Below are 23050 nucleotides of genomic sequence, written 5' to 3'. Positions count from 1 at the left end.
TCGCTGGACCAGACAGGACTGGCAAAAAGTGCTCTTCACTGACGAGTTGAGGTTGTGTCACCAAGGGTGATGGTCAGATTCGCGTTTATCGTCAAAGGAATGAGCGTTACACTGAGGCCTGTACTCTGGAGCAGGATCGATTTGGAGGTGGAGGGTCCGTCATGGTCTGGGGCGGTGTGTCACAGCATCATCGGACTGAGCTTGTTGTCATTGCATGCAATCTCAACGCTGTGTGTTACAGGGAAGACATCCTCCTCCCTCATGTGGTACCCTTCCTGCAGGCTCATCCTGACATGATTCTCCAGCATGACAACGCTGTGTGTTACAGGGAAGACATCCTCATCCCTCATGTGGTACCCTTCCTCATGTGGTACCCTTCCTCATGTGGTACCCTTCCTCATGTGGTACCCTTCCTGCAGGCTCATCCTGACATGATTCTCCAGGTGAAAAATAAACTTGAATAGAACTTTCAAATCCCTGATGTGTTTGATGCAGTTTCAATCCTCTAATTTTAAGGATTCGACCAGGGAAGAATAAACCTAACATTATTGTGACACCAGGGCTGGGTTAACAACATGCTTCGCTGCCCAGGGAAGAATAAACCTAACATTATTGTGACACCAGGGCTGGGTTAACAACATGCTTCGCTGCCCAGGGAAGAATAAACCTAACATTATTGTGACACCAGGGCTGGGTTAACAACATGCTTCGCTGCCCAGGGAAGAATAAACCTAACATTATTGTGACACCAGGGCTGGGTTAACAACATGCTTCGCTGCCATGAATAACTACAGCCACCTATTTCTTGTCAGATGTTATGGTAATACATGTTAAGGAGCTTTGATGATATGCTAATGTTTAGCAACAACCCACAACTGGAGTCACCAATACCAGTCATCTTGGGGATAATAGACCAATTTCAAAGTGTGAATTTGAATAATTTGTTCGTCACCTTTGAGATGTTTTATCTTTGTGCTTTACTTGTTACAAATAAAAAAATTATACAAAATACAAAATATTTTTCTAACACACATTGAATAACTTAAAATACATTTACAATCAAGTATAAACATACAAATCTACAAAAATAAATAACCTGATTGTTCAGCACAATGATGGGTTCTCCTAAAGGATGTGTGAGTTGGCTCTCAATTGCTTACAAATCCCCCCTCTCCCCTTCATCTGCACTGAACAAAAAAAATACTTAAATAGTGGAAGCTCATCATTAAGCTGGCTTTCACCTGGTCAATTCTTTCAGATCAGACAAGATGAGGACAGATTTGTAAGTAATTAGAAAGAGCCTATGTCCCATGTTTCAGGTCCTCCAGCTGAAGGGTACAGCAGAAGCCTGGTCCGGAGCAGGGATGACCACTCCCTGTCTCTGAAGTTCTCTCAAGACGTCCAGGATAGAGTCCAGTTCCAGACGGAAGACCTCCAGCTCCCGGGTCTTCCCCTGAGCCAGCCTCCTCCAACACTCCACCTCAGACTGCTGCTCAGCCTCCACCACCAGCCGAGTCTGACCTATCACCTGCAGGAAGGCACCGTGGACATCTGTGTTAATGTTCAGTGTTTGGTCATTGTGTGTTATTCAATGTTTTTTCTGTGGGTGGATTTACCTGCAGCGGCTCTTTCTTCCTCTGTGTGTGTGTGTGTGTGTGTGTGTGTGTGTGTGTTCACCTGCTGGAGCTCTTTCTTCCTCTGTGTGTGTGTGTGTGTGTGTTCACCTGCTGGAGCTCTTTCTTCCTCTGTGTGTGTGTGTGTGTGTGTGTTCACCTGCTGGAGCTCTTTCTTCCTCTGTGTGTGTGTGTGTGTGTGTGTGTTCACCTGCTGGAGCTCTTTCTTCCTCTGTGTGTGTGTGTGTATGTGTGTTCACCTGCTGGAGCTCTTTCTTCCTCTGTGTGTGTGTGTGTGTGTGTTCACCTGCTGGAGCTCTTTCTTCCTCTGTGTGTGTGTGTGTGTTCACCTGCTGGAGCTCTTTCTTCCTCTGTGTGTGTGTGTGTGTGTGTGTTCACCTGCTGGAGCTCTTTCTTCCTCTGTGTGTGTGTGTGTGTGTGTTCACCTGCTGGAGCTCTTTCTTCCTCTGTGTGTGTGTGTGTGTTCACCTGCTGGAGCTCTTTCTTCCTCTGTGTGTGTGTTCACCTGCTGGAGCTCTTTCTTCCTCTGTGTGTGTGTGTGTGTGTGTTCACCTGCTGGAGCTCTTTCTTCCTCTGTGTGTGTGTGTGTGTGTGTGTTCACCTGCTGGAGCTCTTTCTTCCTCTGTGTGTGTGTGTGTGTGTTCACCTGCTGGAGCTCTTTCTTCCTCTGTGTGTGTGTGTGTGTGTGTGTGTGTTCACCTGCTGGAGCTCTTTCTTCCTCTGTGTGTGTGTGTTCACCTGCTGGAGCTCTTTCTTCCTCTGTGTGTGTGTGTGTGTGTGTGTTCACCTGCTGGAGCTCTTTCTTCCTCTGTGTGTGTGTGTGTGTGTGTGTTCACCTGCTGGAGCTCTTTCTTCCTCTGTGTGTGTGTGTGTGTGTGTTCACCTGCTGGAGCTCTTTCTTCCTCTGTGTGTGTGTGTGTGTTCACCTGCTGGAGCTCTTTCTTCCTCTGTGTGTGTGTGTGTGTTCACCTGCTGGAGCTCTTTCTTCCTCTGTGTGTGTGTGTGTGTTCACCTGCTGGAGCTCTTTCTTCCTCTGTGTGTGTGTTCACCTGCTGGAGCTCTTTCTTCCTCTGTGTGTGTGTGTGTGTGTGTTCACCTGCTGGAGCTCTTTCTTCCTCTGTGTGTGTGTGTGTGTGTGTGTGTGTGTGTGTTCACCTGCTGGAGCTCTTTCTTCCTCTGTGTGTGTGTGTGTGTGTTCACCTGCTGGAGCTCTTTCTTCCTCTGTGTGTGTGTGTGTGTGTTCACCTGCTGGAGCTCTTTCTTCCTCTGTGTGTGTGTGTGTGTGTGTGTGTTCACCTGCTGGAGCTCTTTCTTCCTCTGTGTGTGTGTGTGTTCACCTGCTGGAGCTCTTTCTTCCTCTGTGTGTGTGTGTATGTGTGTTCACCTGCTGGATCTCTTTCTTCCTCTGTGTGTGTGTGTATGTGTGTTCACCTGCTGGAGCTCTTTCTCCCTCTGAGTGTGTCGTAGCTCCATGCTGTGGATCTTTCTCTCCAGGCTAGTGAAGTGTCGGAGCTCTGGGCTGTGGCACTCCTTGGCCTGCTTCAGCTCCTCCAACAGCCTTGTCAGCTATAAAGAGATGAAACAAGCATTAATGTTGTGCTTTCCCCAGGAAATAGTCACCTTGTGTTGTTTCCTTGCTATGACACTTCAAGTACTGTGATAATGAGTATTGTGACAACACTAGTGTGTTGATGAAGTTGAGGACGATAAATGTTATCACAAGTACCTGGTTCTGTAGGGTGTCCTCCCTCAGCTTGGACACAGCCAGAGCATCCTTGGTCCCCTGCAGTTCCTTCACCTGGTCACGCAGATGCTGAACCATGATCTGAAGGTTCATAAAAACAAACCCATTTATCCAGTTGATACGTTATACCTGGAACACCACCAATAACTTTCAGTTGACATGTGATTGGTCCATTGTGAGCCTTTACCTCCTGCGCGGTCACCTGATTGGTCAGTTCGGCCACTTTAGAGGAGGAGTGGGCGAGGGCGTGGCCGGTAAGCAGGCTCTCCAGCTCCCTCTGATGGTCAGCCCTGAGCGAGGACACCTGCTCTGCTGAATGCTGCTGTACCCTGCAGGACAGGTAGATACACCACCATGAATCATTTAGCATCCTCTAACCCAGCGCAGCAGAGGGGTAAATACGATGTTAGCTAGATTTACTCAGGGTTTTCTAAAGTTCGCCAGCTTCACATTCCAGCTCAGGCTTCCTGGCATGATGACTCCTTGCTGTCCCCAGTCCACCTGGCCGTGCTGCTGCTCCAGTTTCAACTGTTCTGCCTGTGGATATGGAACCCTGACCTGTTCACCGGACGTGCTACCTTGTCCCAGACCTGCTGTTTTCAACTCTCTAGAGACAGCAGGAGCGGTAGAGATACTCTTAATGATCGGCTATGAAAAGCCAACTGACATTTACTCCTGAGGTGCTGACTTGCTGCACCCTCGACAACCACTGTGATTATTATTATTTGACCATGCTGGTCATTTATGAACATTTGAACATCTTGGCCATGTTCTGTTATAATCTCCACCCGGCACAGCCGGAAGAGGACTGGCCACCCCACATAGCCTGGTTCCTCTCTAGGTTTCTTCCTAGCCACCGTGCTTCTACACCTGCATTGCTTGATGTTTGGTGTTTTAGGCTAGGTTTCTGTACAGCACTTTGAGATATCAGCTATATAATTTGATTTGATTAATCCGTATGACGAATATTGCTCGTCCGCCTGCCACCAACTCTAGCAGGCTTGTAACTGTGTGCATATTGCACGTGGCTAGCCAAACGCTGAACTCTTCATTGAGACAATGCTGAAACATCAATCCATGGGCGAGTCAGTGCCACATTTGATTTATGCAGAGATCAAAATGAACCAAAATTCATCAGGATATGGTGTAAAACAGGCTTTTAGAATGGTGCTACTAATTACCACAAATCTACCGTCTAATTTATCTACCGTCCTCAACTTCATCAAGACAAAACAACCACAAACAGGTACCCAAAAATACACAAAAACCACAAACTGGCAGCCAAAACAACACAAAACCACCCAAATGATCAGTTCAGGTTCACGTTTCGGTGTCAATAATGGCTTGGTATTTTAGTGACACAGATTATAATTCATATGGTGATGTCATGAAACAGCCAGGCCAAGCTGCTACTAAACCTCTGCTGCCCTTCCTCATTTAACACAATACAGCACGATACAACTGGTTTCATAGTCACTACGACCTACAAACAGTAACACACACACACACACTTTCCCACTGATCTTTTTTTCTCAAATCCACAGGACATCAAACAATATAGGAGGTAAGATGGATATAGATTGAGACATGACATGTAGTATTGTCACATTTTAGTATAGGCTTTTCATATTACATTTGAAAATCCTGTTCTCAGATCTCACAAAAACAAGCATCTCTCTAAAACGTCAACAGAGCACTGAGCAGATACCAAACATTTTATTTTCAAAGCCTTTTACATTTAATTCAGCTTGTGTAATGCTAATTTTGCGACCCCGCTGAAACAATTATCCTCCTTCAACGAGATTACCTGTGATTAGTATGTAGATCAGTGTCCTGTCTGTCGGCGCATACAGATGTTGGTACAAGGTGCTGCCAACACCAGATGACCAGGGACGCTGTCTGTGTTCTGAATGGCAACCTAGTCCCTTTAATGTGCACGGCTTTTGACCAGAGCGGTTTCAGGCACGTTTGGGTTGTTTTGGGGTGATTAGTAGGACCCTTTTGGAAGTGCCTTCTTCATTTCATTATTTATCGTTAATGTCATCTTCAGTGTGCTTATCAATGCATGAGCACCCCCCCCCCACTCCTATTGATAAAATCATTGCATTACCAACTTTTTACTGTGCATGAAGTTTCAAATGCATTCTGTCATTACTAAATGTGTAATGTGAAGCATTTTAAACAAAAAACATTGAATAAATATTTGATTAATCAGTCGTCTTCCTCAAACGAAAGGGATGACGTAATCTTTGCGAGAGGTTGGGAATCTGAATGAATTCATCCTCAACTCGTGGCTCAGACACTTCATTCAGGATAAATGCCTTGGAGCAGGTTCGTTAGAAATGGACCTGGCCACTTTCACAGTACAGGTTATCCTGAGTTGAACTCCTCAAACCAGGTATGTAGTATCCCTGCAGGATAGGTAGAAACACACCATCACATATCATCTAACCCTAATCCTCTGGTGGTCAGTACACCTGTGGCCTTATTTACAACAAAACATAGGGACAAAAAAAACACAAAACATGCATTCAGACAAAAAGTTGGCATTTACAAAATGAAAGTTGAGGTGAGAATGAGCTTACCTCCTGGTAAACTTTAGACCATGCGTACACACACTTTCTAGTGGTTGAAGTAATGCATTGCAAGGAGGCAAGTAGTATTTTATGCAAATAAGGGATGACACTCATTCATAAAAAACTAAAAAAACAAGTATAATAAGATGCAAAAACGTTTGCCATTTCTATTAGAAACCGCTTTGGGCTAATTCCAACAGTTCCACATTAACTGGAACAATAAGGCTGTTATTGTCACCATAATAGGTGAATGATTGGCGGTTTCCAGGAGTTATAATGCTTGTTCACGACGTGTTCAGTTTTAGGATTGGTCTGATTTCTATTGGGAAGCATGTGTATGTATGTATGGCTTTATGCCAAGATCATGAATCTCAATATTTGTATACGTACGCATTCGTTTCAGAAATGGCTTACGCAAATATATAGTGCGAAATTAACGCAACGTTTATAAAATGAGGCCCCTGTAAACATCACCATACACTGTTGCATATTACATACCAGTGGAGGCTGGTGTGACTTTAAAATTAGAGGACTATTTCAATGTAATGGATGGATGAATGGGACGGCATCAATAGCATGTATCAAATGCATGCCTAGGGTGTAGGGATTAGGGGTCTATTTGGGATTGAGAATCATGTTGACATCTCTCTGAGTGCATGAGTGTGTTGCAATTATATATTTAGGCTTTGGCTATAAATTACCACCAGCCTCGGATCAGAGAGCCCTTTTTGGGAGTTTATTTTTGGTGGTCTCGGACAAGTGCATTAGTGTGGGCTGCAGTTTGCAGCAGGGCTGCCAGAGAAAAACGGATCATTAGGTGCAGGGCTTGACATTAACTTTTTTAGTCATTTGTCCTTTGGACAAGTGGGACAGATGTTTTTACTTGTCCAAAAGCTTAGGTGACCTGTCCAAAAGCTTAGGTTACTTGTCCAAAAGCTTAGGTTACTTGTCCAAAAGCTTAGGTTACTTGTCCAAAAGCTTAGGTTACTTGTCCAAAAGCTTAGGTTACTTGTCCAAAAGCTTAGGTTACTTGTCCAAAAGCTTAGGTTACTTGTCCAAAAGCTTAGGTTACTTGTCCCCCCAATTTCTCTCTGTAACACCATTTTACTTGACAAAACAAAATGTATTACCATCCTTCTTTACAATAGAGTATTAGACAGAAATGTAAGCTACACTCTGCTTATTGGCTTCTCTCCTGAAGGATGATTGGCCATTCTGGAAGTTTATAAAATATTGCAACGTTACAATTACAACCAAATTCTTTCTATGCCTTTATAAAAAATAATTCCCTTCAGGGCTTGAAAAATGTCTTCAAAACAGACTCTGGGACGATAGATCCAAAATAAATACAACCGCTGCACATACAATTTAAAAAGCAATGAGGCTGATGAAACAGATCAGACCGTTTAGCTTAAAACGTTATCAAGTTTTATTTCTTCATATTACAAGATCAACAATGAGCACATGGCTGTAAGCTGTGCAGGAATATTCCAGTATGTCTGTATGGAGGAAATTGTGTTGGTACACAATTGTGAAAAGCCTTATAGAAGCTGCATCAATGAACAACATTCTACCAATGAGTCAGGCACCTGTACAACCACTGAACTACTGGAGTCCTTTGTACTGAAAGGTTTTATTGTGGGTCTAAATAAATCATTCAAAATGAGTGTGTGTGTGTGTCTACATACCTGCGCAGCTCGGCCTGGGCCTGTGTGGCTGCAGCTTGCAGTACCACCCTCTCCTTGTCCCTCTGCAGCTCCAGCTGCTCCAGACGCAGCCTTAACCCCTCGCTCTCCTGCAGCACCTCTGAGATGTGGCTCCCAGAGAACGCTGTGGGCTGGTAGTCCTTCTCATCCTGAGTGGGAGGGAACGTTGCAGTCTCTCCCACCGTGCCTCCCCTCTCCCCTGGGGTAGCCACCACCATGGGTCCTTTGGACCCGGCCGCCTGCCGCCTGGCCTCCGCAGGCCCAACACGGCCCTCTGATCTGGGGCCAGGGCCACACAGCATGGTCTTCCTCTCCCTCTGGAGTCTCTCCACGGTGCGGCTCAACTCCTGGACGCTGCGGGTCTTGGCTGACAGCTCCTGGTTGAGTCTCTCTATCCGGACCCCCAGGGCCGTCTCTGCTTGGCGCTGGTGTCGGGACGGGCTGCGTTGGGGGGCTCTCTCTGGCTCGGTGGTAGACTGATTAATTTATTTATTTAAATAAAATACACCTGCTCCAGGTAACATTTCATACATGTAAAACAATTACCCAGGATGAATTACTGAGACTTATTTCCTCTTAGGTGGGCTAAGTAGACAAGAAGGCAGGTAGACAAGAGAGAGGTAGGTCTACCTGTGCCTGTTGTGTGAGCTGCTCCTGTAGGGAGTGGACCTCAGCCTGTAGGGTTCTCCCTCTACTCTGATGGTTCTCCTTCAGGAGCTCCAGTTCCTGCTGCAGGGAGCAGACCTGGGCCTGCCAGACCCCAGGTGACCCGGTCTGGACCGGGTGTTTCTGGGTTAACCGCTGCTCTAGATCACTGATCTGCTGCTCATACTGGAGCTACAACCACACACACACACTGTACATTAGTATACTTTTATATTTAGGGGATTTATTTCCATTGATACAATTTACTGATCTCACAACACATCTCCTGAGACAAAGCTTCTCCCCCCCTGGTCAGTGTTGGTCGTCTAATGAAACATTAAGACTAATGACATCACACATTTGGAAATGATAACAACTATTATAGAGAGGATGAATCACTGACATCCCCAAGGTCTCCAACGTGAGTCGGAAAGAACTGTCAATTCAAGTGTTGTACAAGGCTGTTGGAACTTGCCCTCTGACCCCTCTCTGAAAAGACATGAAGATAACTGGGGGAACAGCAAGGATCACCCTGTTCTTATCTTTCCTTTGTGTGAGAGAGGACATTCAGAGCGTTTTGTGTTGAGGATGAACATCTTCAGGTAGTTCTAAGTGGCAGTTTGAAGCGGTTGTGACTAAGTCGTTGTAAGTATGTGTAGAATGCTAATTGGTACAGGACTGAGGGCTAGTGACAGGGAATGGTAACACAGGGTTGTATGAGTACATAACAGTGCCACTCAGCTGAGAGTATGGACAGACCTTAATCCGCTGGTACTGCTGTTCCATGGCTCGGAGGCTGCGTTTGGCCTCGTCGTCACGGCTCTCTAGCTCCGCCTCCAGCCTCTGGATGCGCCGCTCCAATAGGGCCCTGGTCTGAGTGGGCGGGGAGCTCTTGGCCCCTCCATCCTCATCCACCGCAGGTGCGTTGGCTGCAGCATAGATGAGCGCTGGGAGGGAGTTAGGGTTCCTCTGTCTGAGAATCTTCTCCATCTCCTTCACCTGGGAGAGGGGGAACAGAAATATGGCATGAGTCACGAGAGAAAGGAGAGGTATGCCGCTATTCAGGGATACGTGCCCGCACACACAGGAAATATTTCTCAACTGACTCACCTGTCGTTCTAGGTCCTGTATCCTCTTAGCGTCTCCAGCTCTCTCTTTAGTCTTACTCTGATTGGCTCTCTTCCCCACCTCCATCTTCAGCTTTTCCACCTGATTGGAGGAGCAAACGGTTCATTCAAAATACTGACCTACAGGAAATGACAGTAATACAATACACACTCTCAAATAAGGTCAAGTTGGTCCTACCTGCTCTGTGAGTTTGGGGTCCTACCTACTCTGTGAGTTTGGGGTCCTACCTACTCTGTGAGTTTGGGGTCCTACCTACTCTGTGAGTTTGGGGTCCTACCTACTCTGTGAGTTTGGGGTCCTACCTACTCTGTGAGTTTGGGGTCCTACCTACTCTGTGAGTTTGGGGTCCTACCTACTCTGTGAGTTTGGGGTCCTACCTACTCTGTGAGTTTGGGGTCCTACCTACTCTGTGAGTTTGGGGTCCTACCTACTCTGTGAGTTTGGGGTCCTACCTACTCTGTGAGTTTGGGGTCCTACCTACTCTGTGAGTTTGGGGTCCTACCTACTCTGTGAGTTTGGGGTCCTACCTACTCTGTGAGTTTGGGGTCCTACCTACTCTGTGAGTTTGGGGTCCTACCTACTCTGTGAGTTTGGGGTCCTACCTACTCTGTGAGTTTGGGGTCCTACCTACTCTGTGAGTTTGGGGTCCTACCTACTCTGTGAGTTTGGGGTCCTACCTACTCTGTGAGTTTGGGGTCCTACCTACTCTGTGAGTTTGGGGTCCTACCTACTCTGTGAGTTTGGGGTCCTACCTACTCTGTGAGTTTGGGGTCCTACCTACTCTGTGAGTTTGGGGTCCTACCTACTCTGTGAGTTTGGGGTCCTACCTACTCTGTGAGTTTGGGGTCCTACCTGCTCTGTGAGTTTGTGTGTGTCTGCGGTGGCAGCCCTCAGTCTGGCAGAGTCTTTGTCCAGCAGCTCCTGGTTCTCAGCATACCACTGGAGCCTCTTCTTCAGACCACACACCTCCTCCTTATGCCTGTTCTCTGCCACCTGCAGCTCAAAGCTCTTATCCCCTGGCAGAGACAAGGACAATACAGCATGTCAGAGCTCCACTTGACTGTCAACCACAACAGTGGGAAGTTTTAACGGAGGTTTAAAACACACGTCTGGAAAAGTCACTGGATTTGAAACAGGGAACATTGTCCTTTGGGAGTAGAAACAAGAGGTTTGATTCCACAGTCAAGCCTCCATGTCTCTCACACACTAACCTGAGGTGTAGACGACCTGCGCTTTGGCCAGGTCTCTCTCTTTCCTCATCATTTCAAGGTCCACCTCCAGGGCCTGTTTCTCCTGCTTCAGCCTGTGGGTCTCCTCCACCAGTCTCTCTTCAGTCCTCTGTGCGTGCACACACGCGCGCGCGCACACACACACACACACACACACACACACACACACACACACACACACACACACACACACACGGTCAAAGGTGAGACTGGTCTTTCCCTTTTAAGATGAGTTGATTGTTTAATCTCCAAAGCAACATCAAGGCCTTCCTTTTAGAGGTGGTTGTGTGACGTGACTGAACACTCACCTGTGCTGCCTGCATCTGGCCCAGCAGCTGTGTGATGCTCTGAATATGGGCCACACAGCCTACATTACCCACAGTCCTCGGAGAGTTGCTCATCTGCTCCCTGGGCATAAATAAGCGTCAGTGTTAACATTCAATGACGTGGATAGGTACGTGTCTGTGCATATGTATGAGTCAACTCACTTGGTAAGGGCCAGTTCGTTTAGCAGCCTCTGGTTCTCTGTGAACATGGCCTCTTCATTGAGTTTACTCTGAGCCTGAAGAGCCTTCATCTGCAGGTACAACTTCTCATTCTCCTGTTACCCACACACACCGCAAGGAGAGAGAATCACATTGTCTCAACTATAGGCCCATCTGGGTAAATTAGTTTGATCAGAAATACCGGTTCTACGCATGTAACCGACATAAGATCAAACTAGAAAGGAATATGACTAGAAGCTGTGAGATGAGGGAATGTATTCAGCATGCCTAATTAAGAACTGCTACAGTTCCACCTTGGTGGTGTGTGTACTGTAGCCACTGATTCTAGGAGCTCGGATGTAGGCTCTGTGATTATGAGAGGTTATCAGACAGTGTTATTGTCACACAGTGTCACATCTCTAAGCTGGTCAAAATCTGGAGGAAAAAAGGCCAACTGTGCTTCCTGCTACAAACCCACACCCCCTCCTGGAATTAAGTCAGTGAACAGAGGAATTCCATTACCCTGAACAGTGGCCTGTATACACATATCCTCTGCAGTCACAGAGACTCTGGGTAATTGGGATGGATTCAAAGCCAATGAGTCACCGCCAGCCTGGCTCTGAACAAATGCAGTACATTTAAGTGTTGTTTCCTTAAAACACAGACTGGAAGAGTAAAGACCAAGAGAGACGGCCAGTAGACAGACGTGTACAGACCTGCTGGTATCCCTGGATGATGGTCTCCTGTTCCTTCACCTCTTTCTCTATCAGTCTGAGTTTGTCCTCCGTGAGGGGGTCCAAGGGCCCGTCCAGACCGCGACCCAACCGGCCCTTCTTCCTGCTGTTGGCCTCCTCTGTACTGTGCAGCTGAAACACAAGGGACAAGACTCACAAGTACACATCACAAATAACACACGAGTGATGTATGCATCTACTACAGTTTTGAGTTCACAAAATACAGTTTGAGCTAATTTAACTGGCCTTCAGTGGATGGCAGAGATACTTAGATAACATGCTATTGTTTAATGGAATATTTTATTTTGCTCCTGTGTCAGCTGGGTCCTTCACAACTGCTTTATTCAATAGCTTGAATAACAGTATTACAAAAGCCAGACAAAGCAGCTAAATAAAATGAGCAGTGCCATAGCAACAGGAGTGCTGACGTAGGGGTTTTAAACTGTTCCGACAGTCATGGAGAACATGTTCCTTTCTGTTACAATAGAAGGATGTAGGAAGTCACAGGTGGCCAAACAGATGGAACTATGCTCTTTAGAGATATGAATGTCCATGTGAATGTAATAGTGTGTGTGTGTGTGTCCCTCTACCTTGCTCTGCAGGAGGTAGTTCTCCTGTCTCAGTGAGCTGACCTCTGTGTCATGCTGCAGCAGTAGCTCTTCCTCTCTGGTGTGGAGCTCTCTCCCCCTCTGGGCTAGCTGCAGTCTCAGCCTGGACACTAGGGGGCTCTCCTCCACCTCCCCAGACCTGACCTCCCTGGGCTCACTCTGACAGACAGAGGGGTAACACATGGTCAGAGTCTTTTATAATGGATAGTTGCTAGCATTTGAATGTGTATTGAAGGCCAAAATATTGCACGAACAAAGATGTTGTGAAATTCGGCACCAAGAAGGCAACAATAATTGACAGCTATATTCATCCAGGTATGAACACACTACATAAGATCCAAACTGAAATCAGTCAGACTTATGATGGAGCAAGGAGCAATCAGCTATCAGCTGAGTTATATAACGTAACAAAGTAGAAGACACACCCCTATCATATGACCAGGTGAATGGAGAAAAATACCATACTTACCTGAAAAGAAATTGCAGCACACTGATGCACCACAGACTGAAAAACTACTCCAGTATGTTGACTTACTTTCCTCTCTGATTGACACTCAGTCTGAGTCTGGCTGGCTTCCTGTTGACCTTTGGTTTCCCAGGAGACCGTGTGACTGGTATCCTGGCGACCTCTCGTCTCCATCCGATGTTGTTGCTGGAGGAAGGCAGCGAAGGACTGAACCCCTGCCACCAGCTCACTGCTTACCCTCAGACCACCACAGTCTGGATCAGGAGTACAACCACACAGCAACATTAGTCTGGATCAGGAGTACAACCACACAGCAACATGTGGTAAATGTTAGTGTTATGTATTATACTGTAGTACTGTTATGTGCTATACTACTTAGATATAGTTCTAACTCTACAACATATCTTTTTTTAAGCACACTTACACTACACCTACTATCTTTGGTTGTCAATGTGTGAGGAGTTCTTTCCTACCTTTATCTGTCTCTGAGAGGAGGGGGCTGAGGCTCTGGTATGTTGTCTGGCTGAGAGGTTTCCTCTGGGTTAGAGGAGAGGGGGGCTTGGCTACAGCCCCAGGTCTGGTAGGACCAGATTTCCTTGCTCCAGAGGTCCTGGTGGCCACGGCTGATGGTTTACTCTCCACTCTACCTCTGCCAGGGGCAACATAAGGCTTCCTCAACGAGGATGTGAAGGGACTAGGTACCGTAGAGCGTCCAGGAACCTATGCAAAATATATTGTCAATATACAAATCATTGCCATGTCACCGTCTACATTTTAAATGATAATCACCTTTGATGCAAATCAAATGTTATTGGTCACATACACATATTTAGCAGATGTTACTGCGGGTGTAGTGAAATTATTGTCTTCCTAACAGTGTAGTAGTCACTAACAATTCACAAATCTAAAAGTAAAAGAATGGAATTAAGAAATATATAAAATATTAGGATGAGCAATGTCGGAGCAATGGCTATGTAATGTGGAAACAGTTCAGGTAGGTGTGAACGCCTGAATCAGTGTGGTTATGTATGGTAGGGTTTAGTGCTTATTAACAAGGGCTCCGTTCCTGGCCCTTACCTGCTGGCTTCTCTTGTTGCTGGGGTTAGTGGAAGTCAGGTCAGGAGAGGAGCTGTCCTGATCCTGCTTCATCAGCCTCTGTACCTCCTCTCTTATGCTTCTGGGACGGGGGCCTGGGGAGGCCGGAGGAGTGTCTGGCTCTGCTGAGCGTCTTGGGCTTGACTCACGGGATCTATGGCATAAGGACTGGCCAGTCTTCTCTGAGGTGAACTGGGTCCCACTGTGAACACACAGCTCATGTTAACGTCTATCCACTCCATTCTGTACCTTCCAGAGAGTGTCGGTTGTCCTTCCCTACTACAGCCCTGTGACAGACAGCTGTAGACTCACCTAGCAGGTTGCAGAGTGAAGCCTCTTGTGTCGTCCATGCTGTCTGGTCGGATGGGACGCATCAGCTCCTCTGCAGTGGGCAGCTCTGAGAAAACACACTGAAGTTAATCAATCAATCATGAATCAATCAGAAATTCAAGTCCATTTGTAACACCTCAATACAATCTTACAACTTCAAATGTACCATCTTGTCAGATATGAATAAGGATGGACATGTGTGGATCTGCAGTTAGTTACGATTGAAAACCATATTCTATTTACTTGACAGGTTCACCACAGACAGTGTTTGAGACTGACCAACCTGACTCTGTGGTGACCCGACTGACCAACCTGACTCTGTGGTGACCCGACTGACCAACCTGACTCTGTGGTGGAGACTGACCAACCTGACTCCGTGGTGGAGACTGACCAACCTGACTCTGTGGTGGAGACTGACCAACCTGACTCTGTGGTGGAGACTGACCAACCTGACTCTGTGGTGGAGACTGGTGCTAGTAGTGTTCCTCTGGAGAGCTCAGGTACAGAGGGAGAGACAGGAATAGGATTGCTCTTCCTCCTCTTCTCCCTCCTGACTGGTGATGAAGGGTGGTGATGATGGTCTGAGTCCTCCAGAGAGCCACTGATCTGTCTGTAGGCCTCCTGTAGAGCCTCCATCTCACTGGCCCCACTCTGGCCATACGACTGGGCTACACAGACCACACAGGAACACCACCAGGTTCACCATCATCCGCCACCACCAAACTGACACAGATTAAACCTAATCCACATAATTGTCTAGGGGTACATAGCTACATCCAGTAGGACCTGACTGATAGTCTGGTCTCACCTGGTAGTGCCGTCTCTATGGACTCTGCTCCCTGGTTCCTCCCTGGTTCCTCGTTGGTGTCACTGTCCGCTCCAGGGGGCAGGAGTTCACCGGTCGAGTCCAGAGAATCATGGAGGGACACTTACACCAGGAAATTATGTGATCAGGACAAATAGAATATTGATTTTAGGGGTAGGTCAGTTTCAATACTGAATGAATAGAGGACGGTGTCATAAAAGCAGGAAATGATTCATCAGGAATAAATCACATGCCTGCGAAACAGGGGTACTGTTAGAGGAACCAGAGACACTGTATATACATACTGTGTACACAACACACACTAGTGTTGTCACGATACAAGGTCTAGTATCACAATGCTCGATACAATCACGATAGTCGATACCACAGCAAAAACAGAAGGCGTATTAGCCAGTCACAGAAAACTAAACTGGATAAGCAATAAGATGAAGCAATAAGTGTGTGTGCATGTATTAAGTTATTGAACTTGTTTTGGCTGATTTCACGGGGCTACAGATGAAAAACAATCCGTTTCCCTTCCATTTAGGATTTATTTTATTGTACTGATCAACAACATTTGCATTTCTTTTAGAAAAGTGTGGGCTGTCTCTTTTAAGACCCATGACGTCATTCACACACACACACACACACACAGTCAGTTCGAGGCAATGCGTGTCAAAATCTGACGTATCTTTTTTGACACGCAAAGACACAGAAGGCTTTCCATAAGGCTCGAGCAAAAATGATCTTGACTGGGAGAGACGTGAGGTGGGGAAGACGACGTGAATGGATAGTTTTCGGGGAGAATCAGCTTTGAAGCCAGCAATATTTTCATATCACAAACAAGGTACCAGGGTAGTGAATTGATGTTAGCGTCAGCTGTAAGCTAGCAAGGCAAGTTAGCCTACAAAGCTGAAAGCTACCGGTATCTTCTTGCATTGCAAAGTGTTCTAGCCTGTAATGGACATTGTTTTGTGAACAGTAATTAACCGTTTCAACACTGAAATTATTTGAGTGTTAACTTCTTGTTGCATTACTTAAGTGTTACCTTCTGTGCAACATAAGTGCAGTGATTCCTAAGGACAGGCTAGCAATGAGTAAGAGGAGCAGGCACAGTGCTCTCGCGCTACAAGGGAACATCGGCTGTGCTGATAGGAACATCGGCTGTGCTGATAGAAACAGACTTTCCTCTTTCAATCAGTAGACGTCGTGAGACACATTTGACAGAAGTACCAAGAATTCTAGTATTGAAAAAGTACCGAAGTTTCGTATATCGTGCAGCACTAACACACACACACACACACTAAAGACTTGCTTCCCAATTGGCCCTTGCCCCCAAGCACATGTAAATACTGGACTATATTGTGCCTTCCTGTATTATACTTATGCTAAAATGTTAATTCTATTCTACAGAGCCATTTACTTTAGGTTCGTATTTTTCTATTTTATTATTGTTGCTGCATTGTCGAGAAGATAACTGCAAGTAAATATTTGGTTGGACGGTGTAAACCATGTGTATGCAGTACATACGGCTAATAAAACATGAAACACATGCTGAATTAAAAACCCACTCTGACCCAGAAAATAAAAATGGATGTTGGTTTATAATACCTTTGGTGAGCATGGCAGGCCTTTTAGGCTCCTGAAAGAAAAAGGGAGAGAGAACAAACGAGATGAGCAAAACAGAAGAGCCATGCAGTCAGTCGCTCACCACATATTCAGCCAATCACAGACAAGACCTGGCACACCCGCCATTAAAGACCCCTTCTTCTCACTCTACCTCTTGAGAGAGAGCTGGGATAACTGCTGAATGCCTTATTACCTTTATAAACTGTGGCTTTTTTTAACCCAGAGTGATTAGCATGTGAGCAGCACAAACGACTCCTGCTTACAACTCATCATGGGGCAATTCTAAATGATGCAATTACAACCAACTTTCGGGTTTAAACCTCTGGTTCAAATCACTCCCTTACAAAGCGTTATTAGAACTAAATGACAAAATTTTCTCACCTCCTCAATGACCTCATCTTCAAAGTCCTCATCCTCACTGTAGTGGGGGGAGGCTGCAGCAGGCACAGACAGAATGACAGATTCACTGATGAGCTACAATCATGCAGATGAGGTATGTGCAAGTACTTCTCTGACAGAGTGCCACTGTAAATGACAACAGACATGGGTTCAAATAGGATTTGTTTCCTTTCAAATACCTTAACGGCAATTGATTGAGCTTGCATGTTGCAATTGAACCAATGGAATCGTCCCAAAAGCGCAACCCCCCCCCCCCAAACTTCAAAGTATTTGAAAGAAAACAAAACCTATTGAACCAAGCAGGGTCTGGAGTAGTGTGAGCATAGAGATCCTATTAAATTATTATTATAATTCCTAATTCTATGAGTGCATCATCTGTCCTACCTGGGGAGAGTCGGTCAGACTCCATAGCTCTCTCCTCCTCTCTCTGATCGACCCCAGCCACAGCCGCCTTCCTGGAGAAACAGCAGAACAAGTGTCATTCACAGATCACACGCTGGGAGTGACAGTAATGACCTTACCCAGCCACTGTCTGCAACACTGAGGGTCTCCTTGGGACAACCCCAGCAGTGGCTTCAAAAGGCAGCTACAGCTAGGCCTGGGGCGACTCGGAGCGTCATGCTCCGGAGTGAAGATGCCCCTAGTTACAGATCTAGGATCAGCTTGTCTTCACAAAGTCCTAACCTTAACCACTCTAAAGTGGAAACGCAAAACCAATCTGAGACCATTGTGAGACAACATCCCCCTGAGCACCGTGGAGTGTGGTAGATACCTGAGGGTGGTAGCGGTGGTGGAGGCGCTGGTGGAATCCAGATCTTTGTTGAGTCTGGAGTAGTCTATGGTGGAGGACACACCTCCCTCCAGGTGGGCAAAGAAGCGGGCCTTCTCCTCTTCCTCCTCCAGGCTGTCCATGCCCAGACCAAGACCCACTGCAGCGTTCTGACCTGGTCCGGACGCCATCACAGAGTCTGGGTAGACACAATCACAGGCAGACACAGACAGACATGTTTCAACCATTGCTACTTTCAAAGAGTTTAAAGTCAAATAGTTTCAAGCTGGCACGTACAGCTGCTTTCATGTCACTACCCTGATGTCAGATTAGCAATGGATTGAGCTAGATCTGGTGACATCACAGAGAGAGTATCTATCCATCCCTCCTGAGCAGACTCACCCTCAGGCTCCAGACTGTCTCTGCTGAAGATGACAGGCTCTGCCCCCTCCTCCTCCTCCGAACCCCTCTCTACTCCCTGATGCTGCAGCTCCTCTTCCTCCTCCTGGATGGGCTGGGATCTTCTCAGAGAATTACAGGACGTCTTCTCAGATCTCAGCAATCCTGGAAAACAACAAAATAATGGACCGTTCAATTCAGGTAATTACAGGAAACAGAAATTGCTCTTTGCTTTAGGCTACTTCCTGAATTGAAAGAGGACCTGTGGTTGTTGTATTGGCCTTATTGTGGTCAGACAGATAAACAGACAGCTAATATATTTTTTTTAAAGAGCTAAAAAAAAAGAATAAAAGGAGTCCATCCATGTGGACACCAAGCTGTCAATATTCCAGGCCGTGTTTGAAACTCCACTATGGTAATGTAGCTCATTAGCTCTGTCTTTTATCATTCGCAGGAGATTGACTTCCTGGGGTATACAGGCCTGCAGAGCCCCTCAAAGGCCATGCAGTCCATTTAAGAGGGGAAAAGCACACACAGAAGAGAGAAGACAGAGCAGTAGAGCTAACTTTGATCTCAGCTCCACAACCACTTGCTGTCAGTCTACTGGAGGGAGGGTACTATAGAAAAGCTCCATATCCTCATAAATATTCAAATGGTTTTGGAATACAAATAGCTGTCAAGATAAAAAAAAAGAAGCTTTTCCTAAGTCTCACCATGGCAAAACATGCCTAACTTTTCCATTTCAGCACTGAATGATCATCGTGACATTTACAGAATGGAAAACAAGAGCTGGTTATGGTAAAAACAAAACAAGAGCTGGTTATGGTAAAAACAAAACAAGAGCTGGTTATGGTAAAAACAAAACAAGAGCTAATGTCAGACTCTCCAGAGTTAGACTAGTAAAAGCAGTTGGGAGTCATTTTACTAGTGAAAGAATTTGCCCAAATGAAGCGCTGAAACTAATGGTAAAATAGTTTGCTCACAGCTCACCTCGACACACTGAATTGTCTGGCGGTGACAGAACACGACCGGATTTAGCACCAGTAACCATAACACCTGCCCTTGAGGTCCAGAAAGTTCTTAATTTTTTTCCAAAGCTATGCATTTAATTTGTTAATTTACACTGTTCCCTTAGCAGAGGAAAACAAAATGAATAAATATGAAAATTAGTGACAAGGAGACAAAGAGAGTAAAGAGAATATTTTAAATCCATATTTCACAAAAATCATGGTTAATCATGGTTTAAGTCATAAAAACCTTGATTTCCACCTTTGTAATGTGGATACAGGTCTGGGAAGTGTGGCAACACGAGACTACAGTCATATGATGTTGAATATCCACTTCTAGCCTCTACTTTCTAGTCTGCCAGGGCAGCAGGTTTGGATCTGTCTCTAGCTACTATCATTATACCATACTAGTCTAACTACTAGTCTACCAGGGTTTTGGGGATTTGTATCTAGTCTAGCTACTACGACTTTACCCTCTTCAAGACTCTGTGAGTCACTATCATTGCTGTGACTGTCCACTGGTGTGTCGCGGAGAGAGGTACTCTCCTCAGGACTCCTCTCTCCTGATGCATTACGGGAGCTCTCGTTCATGGGAGGGCTCCCCTGCCTGGCAGAGTGGGAGGAGTCGTGTTCTGGGCTGTTATTTTCCGGCCCCGCAGCAATGTGAGAAGAAGCATCCTGATTGGCTCCAGGGACCAGGTCCAGCTGACTGAGCCTATCCAGAGCTTTGCTGCGAGGTTTGGGGGTGGGCCTTGTGGGTGCTTCCACTGTGACAGCTAACCAATGGAAGATAAGAGTAGATCATGGAAAGGAATCATGTTCTGTACACACAAATAAAAGGATCTCAGTGAAAGGGACACCCTCAAAGAGTAGGTGGGCAAAAGGAGAGAACTACTAAATGTGAGCTAGAAATACTTAAGGGTTAGCTTGGAGGAAGAGAAGATCTAAGGCAAAATATATATATATATAGCAAAGGAGAGGTTAGAGGGCAGGACTAAAGCTAATGAGAGAAAGTGAAGGTTGGCAGCATGTCACTGTACTAACACCAATGATGGGGAGACAATGTGCCATTGGGTGGCCCTAAGAAACTAGGGGGTTACAGTAGTGATTCCTATACCCTGAGGGGTGCTTTTCATTGGGCTGCTCTCACTCTCATCCTCCTGAGTTTTCACCACAGCCTGCTGCTGGGGCTTTTTGGGTTTAGTGAACCTGCGTTTGGCAGCCTCTGCTGGGGACAGGTGGAAGGAGGAAGGAAAGAGGAGATGTAAGAGAAAGGAGAGAAGAAGGGGGGGGGGGGGGGGGGGGCGACAGCTAGAGAACAACAAGACTGATATACAAATGCGTCATGAAGAGTCGACTGATGTAAACCAATCAAAGATGAACTCATGAAAGGAGTGCAAACCATAAATATCAGGGGAGTAGCAGCAGGGAACAGGTTATGATGGGCATGTTATGATGCTGAAATTAAATGCAACAGATGTTCCAGGAATTACAGAGCAGATGAGAAATCAGCATAGTCACAGTGTCCCTCTAAAGATATAACCTTTCAGCATGTCATGAAACACTCAAGCACAAAGACACATACACAGAGAATGAACCAATGACACGCACACACGCAGAGAGAGAGAGAGAGAATCCTAACTTAACTGAAGCACATCAATCTACACATCCCTGGCTTTGCTTACCTCTGCCAGGTGTCTCTTCGCTGTCATCCTCCTGCCACCACGGCACAGGGGCAGCTGATGTCTTCTTTGGTGGTGGTTTCTGAGAGGCTCTGCCCAAGCTGTCCAGAACACTGGAGCGCATAGCACTGCCACCCAAATCCACTGAGTCATCTGAGACAGACTGAATACAATTCAATGGTGACTAGGTTAAAGTAGCCATCTAGCTAGTTGGTTGGGTGAATACATAGTAGTATGGGCACAGATGAAAAGGCTGGTTATCAGTATCTTTGGTGTGGACATAAAGGGCCGTATAAAGGGCCGTCATTAGTGATTAACTAGCTATGAACACACAGAATTGCAGACATAGTGCTGCTATCGTGTCTGTAGTAACGTTAAACTCACCTCTTTCAAAAACTGCTCGAACTGTTCATCAAGCTCATCTTTCGTCAGTCGATGTGCCATGATTCCAGTCAAAGGTGATAGGTAGCTACCTGTATCTTGCCCCCAAAAATGGGAGGATAACAGTGGCAGGATAATAAGTGAGACGTTTGCGATTCAACCTTTAATCAACTTCCTAACTAGCTAGTTACCTAGGCAACCAACGTGGGTGTAGTTTCACAATTTGTCGAGCTTGCTTATTTAGCTAGTGTATTTCGCTAGGTAGCTAGCCTTGACAGTTGTAGCAGTTATAAAAATGATTTGGTTGTAGCTAGCTAGCATGGTAACTAGCTATCTAAGCTGATTAGCTAACTGGCTTTAGTTAGCGTTAGCCACCTAGCTATAGCTGGCAACAGTGTCTTCTAGCTAGCTATCTTATCTGCACTCCACCGAAATATTCAGTCAGTGTGATGCATGTATAACTAGCTACACATGCATGGCTGGTGGTTTACAAACTGTTATAGTACAGTAGCAGCTAACAAGTGTTTTGTGTTCATAGCTCCATAAAGTTCCCGCGACATCAACCGGGTGAGACCTCTAAGCCCATTGGTTGGCTATTCAGAGACGCAATAACGGAATGACCAATCACCATTATCCTCCTGATCGCTCGTATATCGATTTCCCCTTTAAAATCCGTCCATTCATAATTAATTCACGCATCAGAAAAGTTATTATTTAGCGCGGGAATGCTTTGTCATATTTCCTGTCTGTGTCAATCTGAAAGTTTGTTCCTTCTGAAGGATCGATGAGCAAAACATTCATATGCAGACATTTAAGTTTCAACTAATAGACATTTTGCACAACGTAGCAACGCCCACTTCCGCTCAACTTCCTACCCGATACATAGCTTCCTGTAAGCCTGATTGTAGACGTACAGTACTAGCCTCGTTTTTATCATTACCTCAGTATATTAATATAATCATATTTATATAGCGTTTATCATTCTTGTTGAAAATTCAGTTTATCCGTTCAGTTAGTGATTTTTGTAATTCGATTGTGTTCTCTCTTTAGCTAGCAAAAGTTAGTGCTAACGACGTTAACGTTATTAGTTGGTGCGGCATCTTTATTGAAAGTTAGGAAAATAAGATTCATTGAACCTTCTAGTGGGCTTCGACGTCTGAAGAAGGGAGCAGTACCTTTGCTATTCCAGTGGAATATTACCATGTCAAGGAGATCCTCATGTCACTGATGGGAAGCATCAACTGCATCTGGGCTGTGGCTTGCCTTACAAAACTACCAGTGTGGGCCTCTTGTGAAGGCATGGGCCAAGGAGCAATGAGCTACTACTGCAATGCATCTGTCCATTTTTTTTGCTGTGACCATCCACATTGTCTAACACCCTGTAGTCCATTTATTGATAAAACACCTCTGCTTATCCTCCAAACAAAATGTTAGAGTTTTTATTTACAGTGACAAGAGAACAGAAAAATGTAACTGAATATTTTAAATTATTAATTAATTGCAAAGACAGATATTGGTTTGTTTCTCTTAAATTAAAAGATAAATGAGCCTGTCCCTTGTTATTTAGTCTTTCCTGCCTAAGAACTTTATTTTGCATGT

General features: G+C 45.6%; 1 protein-coding gene across 1 annotated transcript; it reads right to left on the bottom strand.

Moving 5' to 3' along the window:
• Window positions 1-953: 953 nt before the first annotated feature.
• On the bottom strand, window positions 954-22998 carry cep162 (centrosomal protein 162). The gene is made up of 27 exons (XM_020505950.2): window positions 21455-22998; window positions 21074-21233; window positions 18385-18546; window positions 17986-18181; window positions 17598-17668; window positions 17196-17248; window positions 16797-16827; window positions 15189-15308; window positions 14830-15048; window positions 14363-14447; window positions 14033-14252; window positions 13429-13675; window positions 13025-13209; window positions 12472-12648; window positions 11864-12013; window positions 11151-11263; window positions 10971-11070; window positions 10645-10771; window positions 10286-10449; window positions 9416-9514; window positions 9065-9304; window positions 8291-8497; window positions 7643-8136; window positions 3566-3707; window positions 3361-3459; window positions 3066-3200; window positions 954-1528 (listed from the first exon to the last, which is right to left on the bottom strand). The coding sequence occupies exons 1-27, from the start codon at window positions 21512-21514 to the stop codon at window positions 1316-1318; spliced, it is 4269 nt and encodes a 1422-aa protein (XP_020361539.1). The 5' UTR covers window positions 21515-22998; the 3' UTR covers window positions 954-1315.
• Window positions 22999-23050: the final 52 nt, after the last annotated feature.

Source organism: Oncorhynchus kisutch, linkage group LG2 (genome assembly GCF_002021735.2).
Source record: "Oncorhynchus kisutch isolate 150728-3 linkage group LG2, Okis_V2, whole genome shotgun sequence".
Lineage (NCBI taxonomy): Eukaryota > Metazoa > Chordata > Actinopteri > Salmoniformes > Salmonidae > Oncorhynchus > Oncorhynchus kisutch.
Note: the sequence above shows the minus strand (reverse complement) of the source record. Positions and strands in the feature narration are given on the sequence as shown.

Coding starts and splice junctions, on each gene's coding strand:
- cep162 (XM_020505950.2), bottom strand. CDS start 21,514: ATGGCACATCGACTGACGAAAGATGAGCTTGATGAACAGTTCGAGCAG. Junction 12,649..13,024: donor AGTGTCAATCAGAGAGGAAA/GTAAGTCAACAT, acceptor TCTGTCTGTCAG/AGTGAGCCCAGGGAGGTCAG. Junction 9,515..10,285: donor CACACAAACTCACAGAGCAG/GTAGGACCCCAA, acceptor TCCTCCAATCAG/GTGGAAAAGCTGAAGATGGA.